Source organism: Herpailurus yagouaroundi, unplaced genomic scaffold (assembly GCF_014898765.1).
Source record: "Herpailurus yagouaroundi ecotype Mexico unplaced genomic scaffold, PumYag 164, whole genome shotgun sequence".
NCBI lineage: Eukaryota > Metazoa > Chordata > Mammalia > Carnivora > Felidae > Herpailurus > Herpailurus yagouaroundi.
In genome coordinates, this window is record NW_024412405.1 from 29931744 (window position 1) to 29952235 (window position 20492).

General features: G+C 34.9%; 1 protein-coding gene across 15 annotated transcripts in view; it reads left to right on the forward strand.

The window, feature by feature from the left end:
• RBM26 (RNA binding motif protein 26) overlaps positions 1-20492 on the forward strand; it is an 86390-nt gene that overhangs the window by 33735 nt on the left and 32163 nt on the right. For 6 of the 15 annotated variants that reach the window (XM_040487269.1, XM_040487270.1, XM_040487260.1 and 3 more), the window contains exons 5-14: positions 218-435; positions 2157-2417; positions 3192-3431; positions 3859-4029; positions 4393-4548; positions 9501-9612; positions 10706-10865; positions 13535-13699; positions 14390-14521; positions 15737-15808. In XM_040487269.1, the coding sequence (XP_040343203.1) occupies positions 218-435; positions 2157-2417; positions 3192-3431; positions 3859-4029; positions 4393-4548; positions 9501-9612; positions 10706-10865; positions 13535-13699; positions 14390-14521; positions 15737-15808 (1687 nt within the window). The remainder of the gene's footprint in view (positions 1-217; positions 436-2156; positions 2418-3191; positions 3432-3858; positions 4030-4392; positions 4549-9500; positions 9613-10705; positions 10866-13534; positions 13700-14389; positions 14522-15736; positions 15809-20492) is intronic. The other 9 variants (XM_040487263.1, XM_040487264.1, XM_040487265.1 and 6 more) reach the window with 9 other exon arrangements.

The window sequence follows — 20492 nt, forward strand, 5'->3', positions numbered from 1 at the left end:
CAAAGGACTGAGTTATTTGGGAGGTTTTTTTCCTTTAAAGGGTTTTAGAGTTCTTGAGCAGATCATGTTCAGTTTTTTCAGTTTGAGTTTCCTATATTTGCGGTGGGTTAAAGAATCATAACATTATAAGAATTAAATAATACTTTTGCATTTAGTGATTCTTTTCCTGTATCCACTTAAAAATTATTTTCCTAAAAGCGATCATTTATTTCTTTAGAAGTCGTGATGAGAGGAAAAAAGATGATCGTTCTCGCAAAAGAGATTATGATCGAAACCCTCCTCGAAGAGATTCATACAGAGATCGGTACAATAGAAGACGAGGCCGAAGTCGCAGTTACAGCAGAAGTCGTAGTCGAAGTTGGAGTAAAGAGAGACTTCGTGACAGGGATAGGGATAGAAGTAGGACTAGAAGCAGAAGCAGAACACGAAGCCGGGGTAAATAATTCATATATATGTATATTCTGATTAGCATTCTTCTATTGTGAAAAAACTGTATTTGAGGGTTTTAAAAACAGTTTTAATTTTTGTTAGTGTTGTCTTCATTTTTTCCATTTTGATGTATTTTGTGGTCCAAGTGAATGGTTTTTTAAAAATTTCTTCTAAAATTTTTATTTCATGCACATTTTAACCACAGTGAATCACCACTGCATGCCTTTCAGAATGACTGAAAGTGAAAAGGCTGACTCTATCTAGTATTAGTAAGGATGGAGATAAACTGAACTCTTTGGAACATACTTTTATAGTATCTTAAAAATTAAATCTATACATACTGAATGACCCAGCTATCCTAACGCCTGAGTATTTATGTAAGAGAAACAGAAGTGTATTTCTACGGAGACTGTACGTGAGTGATCATGGTACGTTCGTTTGCAGCAGCCAAACACTAGAAACAACTCGGATGTCATGTGAATGGATAAACTGATGCATCCGTACAGTGGATGAAAAGAACAGAACTTTGGATAATGTGTGTGACACAAGGATGGATCTCAAAATAATACTGCTGAGTGAAAGAAGCTAGACGAGAAAGAATATATTTATATATAAAATTTTAGAAAATGCAAATTAATCTATGGTGATAGGAAACAAATCCGTGGTCACCAGGCATGGAGTAAAGGACAGATGACTTATTAAGGAGCAAAGGGTACTTTTGGGGGGTGATGATTATGTATTAGTGTGTATATTATTTTGGTTACAGTGTTTGGTTTCACATGTGTATACATAGATACGATTCATTAAATTGTATAAATGTATTCAGTTTATACCTTAAAATTAAGAAAACAATTAAATTTCTCATTTCAGATGTGTGTATTTGCAAGAGCATGTCATTTCCAACATGTATAATTTTTCTTCCAGTGTGTGTTATTGAAAGGAAGAAACCATAGGAGATAAAAACAACTAAAACACCTTCAAATAAAACACCTTTACTCAAGCTTAGATTTTTTGCTACTCTTTCAGCCTATATTGTACAGTCACCTTTAGTTATTGGGAAACAATATTTATTTCTATTATACCAAGTCTGCGTATAAGCTTTATACTTCTTTGTTACTTTTTTCTTAGTGTTTTCCTCCTCTGTGATCTAGGTGTACTAGGCCTTTCCACATATCGCTTTACGTAACTAGTCTCCTTAATCCTTTCTCTTTCCTTGGGAGCATAGACAGCCTAGCTAATGTTTTTGTTCATGTTTAATATGAACTTTTTTTCCTTCCTCTTCGCTCATCCATTTCTATCTTCAATAAATAGCTTTCACCATTAATATTATTAATAATGTATTTATTAAAAAGACATGCTAGGAACTTTAGGTAGATGACAAATGTTCATCACAGAAACAATAACCATATTTTAGTTGTATGTTTTGTGGGCTGAAGTTATGCATACTAAGACTGTAGTGAAGAAAATAAATCTCTTTTTTTCTGTAAACAGAAAAAATGTTCATTAAGTATAGCAACATGATATGTAATTTTATAGTATAAGTCATATTGAAAAGAAACCGCTGATCTTGGAACATTGTATATTCATTTAGTAGTTTTCAAAAGAAAAGGAGGACTGTGTAAAATATGAACATTTTTTTCTGTTCAGCAAAATTACCACTGTTTTGTAGATCTGGGACTTCTTTTTAATAGAGTATAATTTTATAAGTCATTTATATTTTGTTGCAGAAAGGGATCTAGTAAAACCTAAATACGACCTGGATAGAACAGATCCACTAGAAAACAATTATACTCCAGTCTCTTCGGTACCCAATATATCATCTGGTCACTACCCTGTACCTACTTTGAGCAGCACTATTACGGTAATTGCTCCTACTCATCATGGTAATAACACTACCGAAAGTTGGTCTGAATTTCATGAAGACCAAGTGGACCATAACTCATATGTAAGACCACCCATGCCAAAGAAACGGTGTAGAGACTATGATGGTAAGTCTTTCTAATGTTTCATGATGTTCTGAGTCAGTATTTCCAGTTGACAGCATTCCATGAGTCTAGATTTTATAGTTACTCAAAGATAATTAATGTATTGGAAATGGTGGTAAATTAGTCTTAGGCACTTCTTGAATTCCTCATATTATTTAAACCTTCATTAGTCACCACTGACTGTTGTATACCAATTTAAAGATATTGCTTATTTACACATAAATCTTAATATATTTTTGAAGTTTACCAAACAAAAATATTTACTGAGTTATTTGAGAATCTGCTACTGAAACATTCTTGACAAAACTTACTTCTTTAGAAGTAAATAGTTATTGGCATGTAAGCAGAACCTAGACATGTGACTCTCACCTGTATAAGAATTTTATTAATGAAGACTCTTAAAGTTTTACTGTAAAAGTTTTATAATTTGTATTAAGGCTGTAGTTGCAATAGTCTTAAAGTTTTTGGTGAGATTTAAATGAAATATTTCTAGTGACAAAAAGTATATGTACTATATAATATGTATATTATGTTATAAAAGTTATATATTATGTCTTGCTAGCTAAGTAGACTTATTTTAATTTGGTGATGTATTTTTTAATGTGTGTGTTAGCTATATTATCTACTTCAAAATTATATTACTGGAAATTAGCTCTTATATAGTTAAACTGGCCCAATATTAAATTTTTTTTATTTTTAAAGGTCTTGCCTTTGATAACTTATAGAAAATTTATATATCCAGCACTTAACCATATTTTTCATTATTCTTCCTTACAGAAAAAGGTTTCTGTATGAGAGGAGACATGTGCCCTTTTGACCACGGAAGTGACCCCGTAGTTGTAGAAGATGTGAATCTTCCTGGCATGCTGCCTTTCCCAGCACAGCCTCCAGTTGTTGAAGGACCGCCTCCTCCTGGACTTCCCCCACCTCCACCAATTCTTACACCCCCACCTGTGAATCTGAGACCCCCAGTGCCACCACCAGGCCCATTACCACCCAGCCTTCCACCTGTCACAGGTAAGTAACTACATTTGCTTGCTGGTGACTAATATCTGTCTCTTCATAGTCTTTACAAAGTTAATGGTTTGATGCTTGCTTTTGTTAAAAAATATCTAAAGTAATCCTATAGTTGCCTGCTAAAAACTAAGAGCAAGGTACTCTTACTTAGAATATACTCTGACTTCGCAGGCTTTGCCAGACCTATGGTTTACTGTGGTTTGGAGTGGCCCTGACTTAATGCATGTCCCTGATGAATCCCAGCTGCCAGTAGTCCTTTATAGCTTATAAGACAAACCTGTTTTTGGTATACATTAACAGGATATCTTACCTTAGAAAACTAATACAGTTGTAAGAACTTGGGAGTTTGTAGATATTATAATTGTGCTGATAAATGAGAATATCATGTTTGGATATATAGTAACTTATTTTATTTGTTTGCTTTCAGATGATATTTCTTATTCTTTGGTTTTGACAGGACCACCACCTCCACTTCCTCCTTTGCAGCCATCTGGCATGGATGCTCCCCCAAACTCTGCAACCAGTTCTGTTCCTACCGTAGTAACGACTGGCATCCATCACCAGCCTCCTCCTGCTCCACCCTCTCTTTTTACTGCAGGTGCAGTTTTGCCCCTCTTTGTATTCATAATGTAATGAAGTTTTAGAGCAGAGTTTTACGTAGGAATATAAAAACGTCTAGAGACTGACTAGCTCTATTAGGTTTATTTTTCTCACTAAAATCCTATAGAATAAGATGTAGATATAGCGAATGGATGTTAAATGCAAGTCTTCATTTATGATTTGTTTTAAAAACTGAGTTATATTTTGTTTAATAACATTTTCATTTTTATAAAACTAAATTTTCTTTTTGATACATACAGCATGTTAGCTGTATATTAGAATATGTTGTGTAATGTACTTTTTTTATGATCAATGTAAAAATATTACCAAGTGGCGTTTTATAATTGTTTTTTAATTACAGTTTTTGTATTACCAGATACATATGACACAGACGGCTACAATCCTGAAGCCCCCAGCATAACAAACACTTCCAGACCTATGTATAGACACAGAGTGCACGCACAGAGGCCTAACTTGATAGGACTGACATCAGGGGATATGGATTTGCCACCCAGAGGTACCCCGGTTAATCTTCTCTTCTTATCATTTTCTTTTTTTTTTTTTTTTTAAATTTTTTTTTTTCAACGTTTATTTATTTTTGGGACAGAGAGAGACAGAGCATGAACGGGCGAGGGGCAGAGAGAGAGGGAGACACAGAATCGGAAACAGGCTCCAGGCTCCGAGCCATCAGCCCAGAGCCTGACGCGGGGCTCGAACTGACGGACCGCGAGATCGTGACCTGGCTGAAGTCGGACGCTCAACCGACTGCGCCACCCAGGCGCCCCTCTTCTTATCATTTTCATATCATGAATGGCAAGACATTTGTAAAGATTGTGGTCTTGCATTTATTGGGGTTGAGAAAGGGATGGTGATTAAGTTTATTCCTCTGATGCTTTGGTCTCTCTTAAGAGAAAAGGTAGTGTGTGATTCTCTATTTCTGTTACTGGTGCCACTTTATTCTGCCACCTAAGGGGAAAGGAATTTCCCAAAAGTACATATTTTCTAAGGTAGCTTTTTGGGGTATTTTCTATCATTTGCAGTCTTAATTGGTTCATTTAAACTCTTGAAAATAATGCTTAATTCCTGAAAATAGATATTTTTTTCATAGATTGGATAATGAAATCAGCTTTACAAACTTGTGGTTGATACGCATTTTACACGTGTTGAATTTGTTACGTTAAGCAAAAGGAATTATTTTTTAGGAAGTGACTCATTAGCTTCTAAAATTCTCTTAGAGGAGACAAACTATATGATAAGATTTCTAAATGAGAGAAGACGATAAGAGTTTTGATGATAAAGTCAGAAGCTGGGGGGACCTATGTATAGACTGCTGGGAGCAAAGCTGCTGTCCTGGGGGTGCAAACTGATAGGAAGGTTCAGAGGAGGGAGAGCACTGGTATTTGTTTGAAAGAGGGAGCGTTTGCTACAGATAGTATTTGATATCAGGGGATGAGGGATTGTTAGACATAATGGAAAATATTATGCAGGCCAATACTTATAGATCTTTTTCCTTAATTCAACTAATTTTTAAATCCCATTTTCTTTCTAGTCTTGCCTTGCTGTCCTTTTTTTCTAGTCAAAAAAAAAAAAAAGTCATGCCTCATTAATCACAAATAAAATAACCCAACTTGTTAATTAACAGTCAATACCTAATGTGGTTTAGTAAGCTTGTGATTACTATACTTTGCATTTTTTGATTTGTTTGTTGAAACTATCGGATTCTGAGCATCTAACTTCAGTGTTCAAAGCACTTTTTATAATAGAGATATGAGGAACATTATAATTTATATCCAGTTTAATTTATATCGTCTTTGACATCAGAGGAAAGGATTTCATGTGGATGCCACCTTTCCCTTCATACCTTTTAAATTCTCATTGAGGAATTCTAATAGCTATCATTAACAACTAGAGAAGAAAAGATTTTTTAACAGTTTTATATAAGGGACATAAGATTTCTCATAAATGAAAGTTATAAGCCACTTAAGATTGTGGCTCTTTATCCCTCAAATCTCTTACTTGACTAGTTCAGAGAAAACCCTTTTTTTCTTTGGTCACTCACTACTTAGCACGTATTTTCTTTTCATCATGCCAGTCAACACTTCTTGCTCTTACTGGAACCTCCCACGTGAAGTCATCTCTTAACTTGCTGCTTTGGAATGTCATAAATATATGCTACTACAGATCAGTCTTCACTAGACCCATTCCAATGCCAGGCAAACTTTTTTGTTGGTTATTAAGGAAAGGAAGAAGGCCCACACTCCCTGCAAACAATCTTGCAACAATGTAGAAGTTGCACTGAGGGTAGTTTCAGCTCCCCATGCTTGTAGTTACAAGTTACAGGAAGTGGCCCTGTTGAGAGAGAAATGTCTAGTATATATGGTTAGAAATTTAAATGCCCTTTCCTATAGAATCATTGTACGTAGTGATTATTTTAGTACTGTTCTTCAGATACACCCTGTACTATTTTTGTGACCTGGTTTAGGAATATATTTTCCAGTAATAACATTGTTTCTCGGTACCACAGAACTGATTTAGCAGTCCATTTAAATTGAGTAGTACTTATACTTCTATTTTCTCAACTCTTGTCATTCTTTCTCCCCCTAAGAAGTTTTCATCTTTTGCCTATTTGGTTTGAAATTTATTGTCCTGGATGCATAATTAAAAGTTTTTAATATTGTTTATTATATAATACTGTATGTACATTTCTTATAGTCTGTAGATGGCCTTAATTTAAATTTGTCACAGACTGTTATGTGATAATTATGCCATTATGTTTCATACTTTAAACTTATGAGGAATTCTCATTATTAAACAAATGAAAAAATATAGGCACATTGATGCCTTAGAATTCCTAGTATAAAAGGGACCGAGGGGCTCTGAGAATTGTTCTTTTCAGATTTCTAAGGTGGTAGAGAATTTGATGGATGTTCCCTTCACTGGATATATATAGAAATAAGGGCTGAGTGGTTTTTCATTTGCTGTCAGCAAAAAAAACCCAATTCATTAAAAGGATATTGGGGGAAAAACTCAGTACATATAACTAATAGACACTATTTTTGCTAATAGTTTTTTTTTTTTTTTGCTAATAGTTTGCTAATTATATACCAAGAAGAATTTGCTTTTGTTTAACAGTCTTAAATAAATAACAATGAAAGAGAATCTGATAGAGAACATAGATGAGTTGGAACAAACACATCACAGTGACTGGGGGGAAAACTTACTACTGTCTCTGTTAGTGAACCTTCAAGTAAAGAACATAATAAAGTAAAAAAGGATATTAGATAGCTCAAAGACTTCAAAAAATCTAGTGAGCCAGGCTTGGGAGACAGGAGTAAGGTCAAAAATCCTGTTGCAGAGTCCTGCAAATCAAGAGAAGATAGGAGAAGAAGGTGATCAACAGCATTTAATACTCTTGAGAGGTCAAATAAGAGAAGGATTGGGATTTATTTATAAGCTTAAGCAACAAGTTAGGACATCAGGGAATTTAGGATGAACAAGTTCAGTTCAGTAATGGAAGCAGCTGCCAATTTCCAGAGGAAATTGGTGGTAGGGAAGCAAGTTAGCAAATGTAGGCAGATACCTCTTAGGAAATAGCTGGGGGGGGGGAGGGGGGGTTGGGAGGGAGGGGGAGAGAGAGAGAGGGAGACACCTGTGTCTGGAGAGGAAGTAGTTTTATGCAGTTTCTTTTAAAAATGGAGTAATTTGGGGGGCCTGGGTGGCTCAGTCGGTTGAACGTCCAACTTCAGCTCAGGTCATGATCTCGCGGTTCGTAAGTTTGAGCCCCATGTTGGGCTCTGTGCTAAAAGCTCAGGGCCTGGAGCCTGCTTTGGATTCTGTGTCTCCCTCTTTCTCTGCTCCTCCCCTGTTCTCACTCTGTCTCTCTCTCAAAAATAAATAAAGATTAAAATAAATAAATAAATAAATAAATAAATATGGAGTAATTTGAGCTTGCTTCAATTTTTTTTTTAATGTTTTTATTTATTTATGAGAGAGACAGAGACAGAATGCAAGTGGGTTAGGGGCAGAGAGAGAGGGAGACACAGAATCCAAAGCAGGCTCCAGGCTCTGAGCTGTCAGCACACAGCCCAACGCGGGGCTCGAACTCACGAGCTGTGCGATCATGACCTGAGCCGAAGTCGGCCACTCAACCGACTGAGCCACCCAGGCGCCCCGAGCTTGCTTCAATGTTAATGGTAGGGAAGTGTCAGTTTAGAGGAAGAGGCTGAAGAGGGAGGAAAGCAGCAGAGCGGTGGGGCACTGATTTTGCCAGTTCTTTATGTAGGATAAATTTCTGGAAGGAGAATCCAGAAACAGAAATCCAGTTAGTACAGTAGATTACGTGAAAAGTAATGCAAGTTTGTACTAAGATTGTCTCAGTGAGAAATGGGAGGGAATATATGCAAGATGAATTGAAGGGATATGGGCAGAGTCAGAAATCAGTATGATTGGGAGAATGTTAGTTTCATTGATAGTAATGTTTAACAAAGATTTTAAAACATACATTTGATATAAAGATAATTTGTATTTTGTATATACTGTAGTGAATTTTGAGAAACCTGTAGGATTTCCAGAAGATGGCCAAAGAAAACCAACAAATTAAAAATTTAGGACTTATTCTTAGAGCAGAGCTTGTGTGTGGTAGAAAGATTGATACGATCTCCTGTGTGGAGATCATAGTTGTAGCCATCCACGAGAGAGATTGTGCTGAAAAATCCTCAGTTCCTTTGGTTAGCTATTTGTTCAAAAATACTAAGAATATAATATATGCAATCAGTGTATCCATTATATTTTTCTGTGTGGATTAAGGTTTGCATGTTTTAAGCTTTAGGCTCATTTGGGAATAACAGGTTAAATGTACTGTGCTTGTCAAATTCCAACAAAGTAAATGTAAAGTGTTCAAAGTAGCAGATATATATTGCTCTTCTGCACTGTATTTCAGTCTTGAATATTTACTTTTTAAAGTCAAGAATACTTTGTGTTACTATGTTGATACTTAAATAGGCAACTCACTTCAGTCGCAACTCTGAGTTATCAGTTCTTAAAGAAAGGTCATTGGATTAATATTACATTTTGAATCGTTTAGGTTGTGCATTTGATTTCAAAACTATGAACTCAAAGCCTCAAGATAGTTTATTTGTTGTTTATTTGTACATTTACTTATTTATGGCGAGGGTGATGGCAAATGGAAACAGTGATATGGATTTTACCCTCCACACCCCCAAAAAGTAGCTTACAAAGTCATGTTTAACTTGACATGTAAGAATTACTGAGTCTTCTTTACTTATGTATGACATGAACTCAAAATAAGTTAAAATCCCTTAAATTACTATATGTGAACATACATTTAACTATTTCTTCCAAGAATGTATATTTGGACAAAAGCCAGAACTTTGTTTTCACTCTGCATTTAAGGAAATAGCTATGATAAACAGAAAATATTAATCTGTGCTCTCTTTTCTTTTCAAATAGAAAAGCCTCCTAATAAAAGCAGTATGAGGATAGTAGTGGATTCTGAATCAAGGAAAAGAACCATTGGTTCCGGGGAGCCTGGAGCGCCTACAAAGAAGACCTGGTTTGATAAGTAAGCTGGCAGGGAAAATTGAGGAATTTTATTATGCAGTGATTTTTAGAATACTGGAATATTATTATGACAGTATAGTATTCTCTTTTAAAATGACTCTCTGTAACTTTGTTCTATAGGCGATGCCACACTAGTGTGTACATTGGTTTCCAAAAGTTTTTAAGTTAATTGGCACTTGGGAGGCATTTTCAAATGGAATTGGTGTGGTAGTTGAGGACACAGTTTTTCCTCTTTCTGTCATCCTGCATCTCCCCAAAAAACACCACTTCACTTAGAGATGTCACTGAAAACTACCTATATAAAGGATAGTCATGAGCCCATTAAGGAAGGAGGTTGGGTCTGGTTTGGGAGGAGGCTTTAGCATGTAGGCCAGTCCTGTTAAGAGCTAGAAAGTGATCTTTTGGGGAGCAGGGGAGGCTGGATAGACACAAATTGTCAGGGAAGGGCTTCAGAGAAAGAGGTAAGGAATCTGAATTTTGGGGTGCGTGTGATGATTCTCTTATGAATATTTGCAAGTTAAAGGAAAGGATCACACTTCATACTTTAATATCATTTAATAATGGCTAATACCTAGTTCTGGCTCTGCCTGTAATTCTGTGATTTAAGGCAAGCAGTGTAACTTCCCTGGGCCACAGTTTTGTCCTTTATTCAATAGTCAAATTTATGGGCTATAGTTTTGACATTTTTTCTGAGTTGGAAAGTGGTTGAAACAGTCATTTCTTGTTTTTAATCAGTGTTTTAGAATAGGATACATTTCAGTAAGCTAGCTTTTGCAGAAGTACAACAAAAATTATATATGCAAATTTATTGAAAGAGGGTGCTGGATCTTTCCTGCTAAGAATTTTAAGTAGGAATGGATTTAAAGTGGAACATGATAAATGACAAGAACCCTTCTCATTTGGCATCTATGAAAGATACATATACTACTAATGGAAATTTCAGTTTTTGGAAGAAATTTGAATTTTCTTTATCAACCAGTAATTTCAGTTTTGAAAAAAAAATTAAGCTTAAGTTGTAAAACCTCATTAATCTGTACTTGATAGGGGTCACGATTTACAAATGAATGTATTAATCAGCTTGATTTTTGTTACAGGCCAAATTTTAATAGAACAAACAGCCCAGGCTTCCAGAAAAAGGTTCAGTTTGGAAATGAAAATACCAAACTTGAACTTAGAAAAGTTCCTCCAGAATTAAATAATATCAGCAAACTTAATGAACATTTTAGTCGATTTGGAACCTTGGTTAACTTACAGGTAAGAGCTATAAAGTAATTTTGTGGTTTTTGCTTATTTTAGGAGGAAACTTAATACAGTAGAAGAATACTTTTATAAAGGAATATGGAAAATTTGCTTATGTTCTAAATTTGGAAAATTGGAAATGAAATGAAACTATATTTTTGAAATATTGTGTGATTTTGAGTAAGTTTTTTTTACTTTCAAAAAGCAGGAGTTTGATCACATTTTATGTACTGTTTACCTGATAGAAGTTATCATAGAATTATAAAAACTTTAAATCGTCAAACTAGGAAAATCTAGTCTTTATAGTAGTGTTCATTTCCTTAGTTTCTCCACATTATTACTGCAGAAAGTTTCAGTCTGATTATTTTTGCTGCCTGTATGTGTTGGGAAGCATGTAACAGATACCTTTGGGGCCCAAATACCATGTAATCCATAATTAGTTTAAACATTTACTTTTTCCCCTATCACTTTTGAATGTCCTTCAAGATTAAATATCAATGTAATTTGTATTTGACTTCACCTAAAATCAGACCTTGGCTGGAGTGTATGTTAACTTGTAAGGTTATTCAGTATTAAGTTTACATTATTAGGTATACTGAAAGTGTTAAATAATGTAGGGCCTTTTTCTTCCCCCATTTTTGCCAGCTAAAATAATTCTTTCCATTAATCTGATGAAAATAAGAATAAATTTTAGTACAGCTGATGTTATTTGGAAAATTTTGCTTTCTTGACATTTAAATTTTTCTTTTTTTAGTGTTTATTCATTTTTGAGAGAGAGAGAGAGAGAGAGAGAGAGAGAGCATGAGCGGAGGAGGGGCAGAGTGAGGGAGACACAGAATCCGAAGCAGGCTCCAGGCTCTGAGTTGTCAGCACAGAGCCCAATGTGCGGGGCTTGAACCCACGAACCTCAAGATCATGACTTGAGTCGAAGTTGGACACTTAATCAACTGAGCCACCCAGGCGCCCCTCTTAACATTTAAAAAATAATATAAAAGTAACATGAAAAAAATGAATGCTTTCTTGGTATGGGGCAATAGAGATTTATATAGAATATAAAGAAAGTGTTTCTCCTTCAGCTGTGTGTCCTTCTCAGTTCCCCTTACCATATATCCCCATAATTACATTATTGACAATTTATCATGTATTATTTTAGATTTTTTTTGTATTTCTGTGTCTACTTATCATTCAATCAGTACATCAAAAACATATATATATTAAAAAATATATGATCTCACACTTTGTGAGTCTGAGCCCCAGCTCAGAGCGTGGAGCCTGCTTCGGATTCTGTGTCTCCCTCTCTCTGTGCCATGCTTTGTCTCTCAAAAATGAATAAATGTTCGGAAAAAAATTTTTTAATAAATAAAAAATATATAGGCCCGTGGTATACGTATTACCCTGTAATTATCTAATCTTGAATGTCTCTGAATATCTTTTTACAGCAATACAATTGTATCTCCCACATTTAGATCCAGACACAAAAAGTTTTCAGAAGATTCTTTTCCTTGTGCAATTTAACTGCCCTGGTAAAATTAAATTTAAGAAATTTTTCAAAGCTGAGGAGCAAAACACGGTCTCACTGTTGTTTCAGTTTGCATTTCCTCAGTTACTAGTGAGGTTAATATCTCATCTCTTTACTAGGCCTTTTGCTGTGTATGCATACGACCTGTATTATTATATGCAAAACATGTTTTTAAAAATCATTTAAAAATTAACTTTATTCTGATTAGGCCTATGGGTAAAATTGAAGTTTTAAATTCCAATAAATGTATGATTATTAACATGCTACCTAAAATCACCCTTGTAAAAGTAAATATTTATTGAATACTTACTATATATTCTCTGTTCTATATAAATTATTATTTGATTCTTAACACTACAGAGTGAGGTATTGTTATCCCATTTTTGAAGAGGAAACAGTCACAGGTTAAATAACTTGCTCATGGTCTCCCATGAACATAGCAGTCAAGGTTTGAATCATGCAATTTGATTTAGAGTCTGTGCTCTTAGTCCCTATTTTGTATTGCTTCACTACCAATGACTTGTGTACCACACTTTAGAAAACACTACTATTACTGAGAGAACAAGAAATTTGAAGTGAAAAGCCTTGGATCTGTTACCTGTTATTTGTATGGATCTGCAGACTCACATACTCTGAATCTCATTTTCTTTATGTGTAAAGTGTAATTGCTATTGTTATGTAAATCCCTTCCCCCCCCTTAAATTTTCTCACACTCTTGGAAATATTTTTTGACAGCTGCGAATATGGAAATTTTTACAAATGGATTTTTCTGTAATTTTTAGTTAGAGTCACCTCTTTCAAGGTAGTTTACTGGCTTCTCCTGACTCTGGATCTTGGCCTCATCACTCATTGATATAGGGATTATTTCTCAGTATTAATATTGGGGGTAAAAAATGAAACGTTTTGATTGCTTGTATATAACATTTGTGCAATGAGCGTTCTTTACAAAGTATTACATAGAGGAGGCTCTGGTTCTATTCTGAACAGTACTCAGTTTACCTTTCTTCTGGAGTGAAAGTAAACCATGGTAAATAATCTAGCTTTAAAGAAAGGGTAAACAAAGAATAGTACCGGGAAGGACCAGAATCTCATCTCTTGAGGAATTTTATTGGATGAAGCACTGGATTCATTTGTAATTCAGTGTTCTTCATATTTTAAATCTTAGGTTGCTTATAATGGGGATCCTGAAGGTGCCCTTATCCAATTTGCAACATATGAAGAAGCAAAGAAAGCAATATCAAGTACAGAAGCAGTACTAAACAATCGCTTTATTAAGGTTTATTGGCACAGAGAAGGAAGTACCCAGCAGTTACAAACTACTTCTCCAAAGGTAGGAGAGAGATTTGTGTGAAATTCAGTGCTTTCCTCAGAAAGCTCTTAGCATAGTGTTTAAGAACAGAGTTACTGCAGTCAGGTAGACTTGAGTTCAGATTCTGGCTCTTCCACTGCTGGCTGTAGAGACTAAAGGAAGTTACTTAATGTCTCCAACCTGTTCTCTCATTTTATTATGAAGTGAATTCCTAGTTTAGACAATTATAGGATGCTAAGTTAGAGAAAGGTCCCTGGTAGGCAGTAGACACTCAGTATATGGCAGCTATACATTTTCCAGAAACTCAGACTGTGTGTTCATCTTGGAAATCCTTCCCTTCCTCTCTCCCTCCTTCCTTCCCTCTTTCTGTTTTTCAGTCATTGAGCCAATCAGTCTGTAAAGTTAGATCAATTGCTTGTAGGAGAGTTTTATAGCAATTTGTTTCTCGATTTAACTTTCTCCTTTTCATTTAAAAGATACAAAAGATACAGCGAAGGGTAGATTTTTAATTTTTTTCCCCTACTTTACAAATAATTTATGCAAAGAAAAGCGTTTGTGGGTATGTGTGAAGGAATTTGGAAGACAGGTTTTGATTGTAAGCTGTGCTTTTAAAACTGTATCTGTGTGGGCAATTTAATAACAAACTAGCAAAAGTTACTTTCCAAGTTCATGAACTAATCCTCTTGGTTAACGTTTTTTTCTTGTTCTGAGGTAATGCAGCCCTTAGTCCAGCAGCCCATTTTGCCTGTTGTGAAGCAGTCAGTCAAAGAGCGGTTGGGTCCAGTACCTTCAAGTACTATTGAACCGGCAGAAGCCCAAAGTGCCAGTTCAGACCTTCCTCAGGTAAATGAAAAGTCTTAACATTGTGTCTGTCACATAGCAGGTTCTCAGTAAATTAGTTTCCCTTGTGATTTGAATTATAGTTAATTGTATATATTTCATACAGAAATATCATAGTCTGTACATATTTGAACTCCACCTATAAATTTTCTTTTTACCATTACCATAACATTTTCATATTCTACTTTTTCCTGTAGTATTCGAATTTTAAATTCCTCTCTCTCATTAATACTTATTTTTCTTTCACTTTGTGGAGGAGGTACTTTTCAAGCAAAACTGCCTGAAAAATGAAGTTCAGTGTAGTAAATCTTATTTTTCCTGTCATCTTTTACTTAACTAGAATTTTATTCCAGAGAAAATTGTACACCAAACTCAACCAAAAGCTTCTGGGAAGGGAAGGGATAAACCATCAAGTTTAAGCACGCTTTGATACTATCCTGTTTCCAGGTATATATGCAGCAGTCTCCGAACTTTGCATCACTTATTCCTGACTTTCAGATTTTCTTCTCCACATGTCATTCCCTTCCCCTCCCTTCCACACTTGAGTGGCAGTTTCTTGTTTCTACACCCTAAGCGTCTGAAACTTAGCTTTCTTTTGTCTCTAGATGTTTAAGCATTTGCTGTTTAGAGGTAGGATGTTGATAGGATGCCACTTCCTTAAAATAGTGTTCCTAGATAATTCCTGAAGCATGAGGTATTGAGATTCTATGAAAACATGCAGAATGGAAATTGATAAATTCTTAGTTACTAAAAAAAAAAAAAAAAAAAAAAAAAAACCCAGTCCTGTGATCTCAAATCATCACCAGATCCAGTATATTTGGCTACAAACCAAACATACTTTAGGAAAGAATGGCATTTACGTTTAAGCTCGAGAAGCAGTCATATATTTTAATTACTCATACTCACATCTAATATTTACAATGTTCAAACTTCCTACTTGTCAACATAGGATTCTAAGAATTTATGATTCTGTATTGATGGAGGGGGCTTTTAGTAAGTACCTTACTGCATCATTTTTTATGATTGAGTAATACTGCATACTGTTTGTTTTTCCATACACATTTTCTTTCTGTCACTTTGAAAATGGCCCAAGTTTTTGTCATTAACATCAAAATACTTAAAAGAGTCCGTATAAATTAGTAGAATCAGAATGTTCAAAATCCCAACAGACCTATATGTTTGGGGAAACACTGAATATGTCCATTTTAATTTTTTTAGAATGTAACTAAATTATCTGTGAAGGACAGGTTGGGTTTTGTATCAAAGCCATCTGTTTCAGCAACTGAAAAGGTAAGAAGAATAGCATGATGTGTTTGTCTTGGCTTCGTAAATGTTTTCAGGTGGCATCTTAAGTTTTTAATTTTTTTCATAGTTCCAAACTCTTGCTTCTTAATAGTATCTGTACCTCTTACTCCTACCCTTTTGCTTTTCATTTGCTGAAAAAGAAAACTATTTGCCCGCCTTTGTTTACTTTTTGCATTAGCATTTTAATATCTGCCTTTCAGTATGTGTCCATGTGCTTCCTTCTTTTTGTTTTTTCTTTTTATTTACTATATTTTCTTTAGAAATATTGTGCATTTTGATTTGAAAACTCTGGCAGCCTAATAGAAAAGGCCACAAAGTAGGAATTTACCTGAGTTTGAGTTTCTGGCTCTTCACATACTAACAGCATGAGATTGGGCAGTGCTCCTAACCTTTCTGATTCTTCTTCCTCATTGGTAAAATGATGATTGTAATATTTGTCTTGCTCATGGGGTTTGTGAGGATTAAATAAAATGATTGATTTAAAAGTATTTAACTGGACAGGATGATGTAAATGCAAGTTTTTTATTTATTACTAACAGCTATTGTGCATAGCCTGACAGTTTGTCATTTCTTTTTTTAAATGAGGATATAAACACTGATTAAATTAAGACTATTTATGTACCTAACAGTTCGGTGTAGATGTGTTGTTATTGTTTTGTTTTTGTTTTTTGTTTTTTTTTCTATTTAGGTATGAGTGAATGCTTTTGTTCTTTAGTCTTATTTGAGGTATGTGGAATAGAATTAGGTAGTCTTTCTCATTTCTATGTCCTCACCTTAAAAGGAAGGTAAGGCTCAGATAGATACATTAGGAATTTTGAGGCAGGACTGGAATGTGGGTCTCCTATTTCACATCCGTGGCTCTTTCCATTATTAAGATTATGTAGGAAGTTGACTTCATGTGTCCATAGACCAGCATCCCATGAGATGGCTGACTTTCTTTCTCCACTGGTTCTTCAGTGTATTCTTTTCCTTATTTACCATGTTAAACTAAGGCAATTGTAGAAATTTGAATCTGAATCTAATTCTGTATATCCGATTTTCATCTTGGGCACCTCAGCAATACTTCAGGCATGATGTGCCTGAAATGACCATTTCCCACATAAATGAATTTCTGGTACCCCAACCTGTGGAAGTTACATCAGCATTTTCTAAGTTGTACTGTCTCAAAAGCCCAAGAGTCATTCACTTGTGTTTGTCACCCACTTCTCTTTTTCTGCCACCCTCAGTTTCCAGCCTTTAGCTGTGGTGTCCTAGCTGCATGTTCCTCCTGTACTTTCTACTACCACCATCCTGCTCGGAGACTCACTTCAGTGTTAACTCTTGCAGAAACTTTCATTTCCCCGGCTAAATAACTGCTTGATTTATACTTCATCAGACCCCAGTTATTCTGGCGCAGTTACCTCTGCTCTAGTCCTTCCTTTCTACCTTAATGCTCCCTTTTCTGCTCATTGTTTCTCAGTCTTGCCTGCCTTTTTTTCCTTTTTTTGGTGGTGATTTTCCTGGATTGCATTTTCCTCTTAAGTGGATTCACATCATTCTTTTAAAGATTGAAAATCTCTTTATTCTATGAAGTCTTCAATTTTTTTCCATATCATGCCTCCTTATTTCTGTGAATTTGTCCATGTATTAATCTATTGTACTGAATTTAGCTGTATCTAAATATTTACTTTGGTTAGGTTTATTTTCCTTGATAATAAGTAACTAAGGAATAAAGAAAATAAAGTCTGTTATACTTTGTGTAGTACTGAGCAATTCTGGAGAGGCCTAAAAACCTTATGCTTAACATCTGTTTATGTTAAGATTTCAACTCTGAAGTTGATGTGTACTTATTACAGGTTTTACAGAATCTTTCTGGTATGTTTGCATCTGCTTTTGTTTTTTTAAATGTGTTTTGTATAGCTTTAGGATAAAAGGGATATAAACTTGGAATCAATAGTACACATTTACTAATATAGATACCAAAAACTAAATTTGTGAAAAATCGCTAATAGTAGTGGGCTGTTTGTGAAAAAGAATTATTTAGGAAATACTGTAAAGACTCTTTTGAGGAAAGCCATAATGTACAAATGTGTAACTTTCAGTCATCTTCAGGGAACCCGTTTATAGAATAGCGTTTTGTTTTTGCTTATTCTTGGTTGTTCCTGTTCCCCAAGTCTATAGGGGTTTTCTCTGAAGAATCCTTAGAGGTTAGTATTTCAGAGAAGTCTTAGGAAGGTTAGAAGAGTTTCCTGTCATCAAATATTGTTTAAATTCTTTTTTTATTCTTCTTAATTGAAGGCTGGGTAGTACTCAAAGCTAGTATTTATACAGTATTTCTGTCGTTATTAAACCAAAGAAGTACACATATACACAGATTTTCCCCTTTCTATGAACAACACTAAGTAAACCCTTGAGTGATTCTTTATTCTAGAATTCCATTTTTGTGAGAGGGTTGAGAGAGGAAACTTAAAACCTAATTGATAACTGTTAAATCTTAAGGTATTGCAGTAGCTGTTAAATAGGTATTATTTGGAAAGAGTGATCAGTGAAATGATGTTTGAGTACCTGTCAAGAGATAGAGCAATTTATCAAGAATAAGGTGGCACTTGTGTGTATCCCATCCTGGTTAGTCTAGAAAAAAGACTTCTTAGACTGTCCAGATTATCTCCCAAAGCTCTTCTAAAGACTAAGAAGCAAGTGATTAATCACTTGAATATTTAATGTTTGTATGTCAGACCAGTTTTAGGTGTATCAGACTTTTGTGATACAGGATGTTGTTGTTCCTTAGCAGTACTTTTTTTGTTGTTGTTGTTGCAATCTGAAAATATATCTTGGTCTCTGTGTTATGACATGTTAACATATGTACTATGGAACCTTTGAAAGGGAAATTGTGTGGTATTCTGAAGGAACATTGCATGTCTCTTGGAGACTTCAGCTGTTTAATTAGCAGCTGACAGTCTATATGATCCTGCACAAGTCTTACCCTCTGTTTCATGAGCTATAAAATGCAGTCATCTAAGTGACCCTTTGATTTTTTTAATTTGCATTTGTTGTATAATTTTGCTGTTGTAAATATAAAGGCTAAGGGAATGTATGATCATTTCCTACTTTTGATTTTTTTTTTTTTAATTTTTAACATTTATTCACCTTTGAGAGACAGAGAGTGAGCAGGGGAATGGCAGAGAGAGACACAGAATCAGAAGTAGGCTCCAGGCTCTGAGCTGTCAGCACAGAGCCCGACGAGGGGCTTGAACCCATGAACCGTGGGACCATGACCTGAGCTGAAGTCGGACGCTTACCCGACTGAGCCACCCAGGTGCCCCTGATTTTTTTTTTTTAATGCATTAACCTCTCTCAGGATTATTACCTAGATTATTTAGTTAGAATTATTACGATTATTTTTCTTATGGAGAAATAGGATTTCTATAAAATTATTTGCTATGCTGGATTTATTGGAAATCAAGCTGTTGCAGCAGCAATTGATTACTGACTACACATTTTTTTCTTTGACATTAAAATGTTTTTTGTAAGCTCTTTAATCCCTTTGTCTCTTAAGCTGCTTATATTCTTGGGGGAAAAACTTGTTAATCCCTGAAAATATTTTATAAATGTAACTTTATTTTTTAAATATTTTTTTGATGTTTATTTTTGAGAGAGGGAGACAGAGTGTGTTCAGGGGAGGGGCAAAGAGAGAGGGAGACACAGAATCTGAAGCAGGCCACAGGCTCCGAGCTTTCAGTACAGACCTGACCCGGGGCTTGAACCCACGAATCATGAGATCATGACCTCAGCCGAAATCGGACGCTCAACCAACTGAGCCATCCAGGCGCCCCTTATAAATGTAACTTTAAAGTAAAATGCTATTCTCGTTAGAATTCCCAATTAAGGTTGGTTTTTGCTATAGAAAAAAACACATCAGTTTGCTGCTTTATGAGAATATCATATTAATGTTTAGATTTGTTAAAATAATTTACTTATAATAAAAGTTGACCATACAATAATTGTATTAATAAGCTATATACACATAACTCCTCACATATTCTCTTTTTATTACATTTAAACAAGGCATTTCTGCTGTAGAAACCTGTTAGAGCTAGCTTAGTTTGATTGTCACAGTGAACCATAGTAATTGTTCCTTTTATATTTGATTCCAACTTGGACATTAGTTATTAAAAAAATAACACTGATGACTTTAATATATAAGTCTTCTATTTTTAGTAATTTTTACAAAACACTTTTTTTTCCCTTCCACTCTTATCCATGAGAAAAATCTGTTTTTCTCTTTCTTTACAAGTACTAATGGTAGTTATGGCTGGTAATATTTTACATTGGAAATAAGATAAAGAGGTATTAATGGATTTCAACTTCTTTCTTATTAGGGAATTGTTTTTTGTCTTGAAGTAAGAGGTATGAGTGATGTACATTTTAATAACGAAGCATATACTTTTCAGCTCACCTTTTGAATTCAACAGACCTTTGACACCAACCCTGACAAATATATTACAAGGAAGGAAAATTACAAGCCAATAGCTCATGAATGTAGACATAAAAATCCTAAGCTAAATATTACCAAATGTTTAGTGATATGAAAAAAGATAATACATCCTGGCCAGGTAGGATTTATTCCAGAAATGCAAGTTTGAATTAACATTTGAAAATTGGTTTAATTCACCTAGCGGGGAGAAGGGTG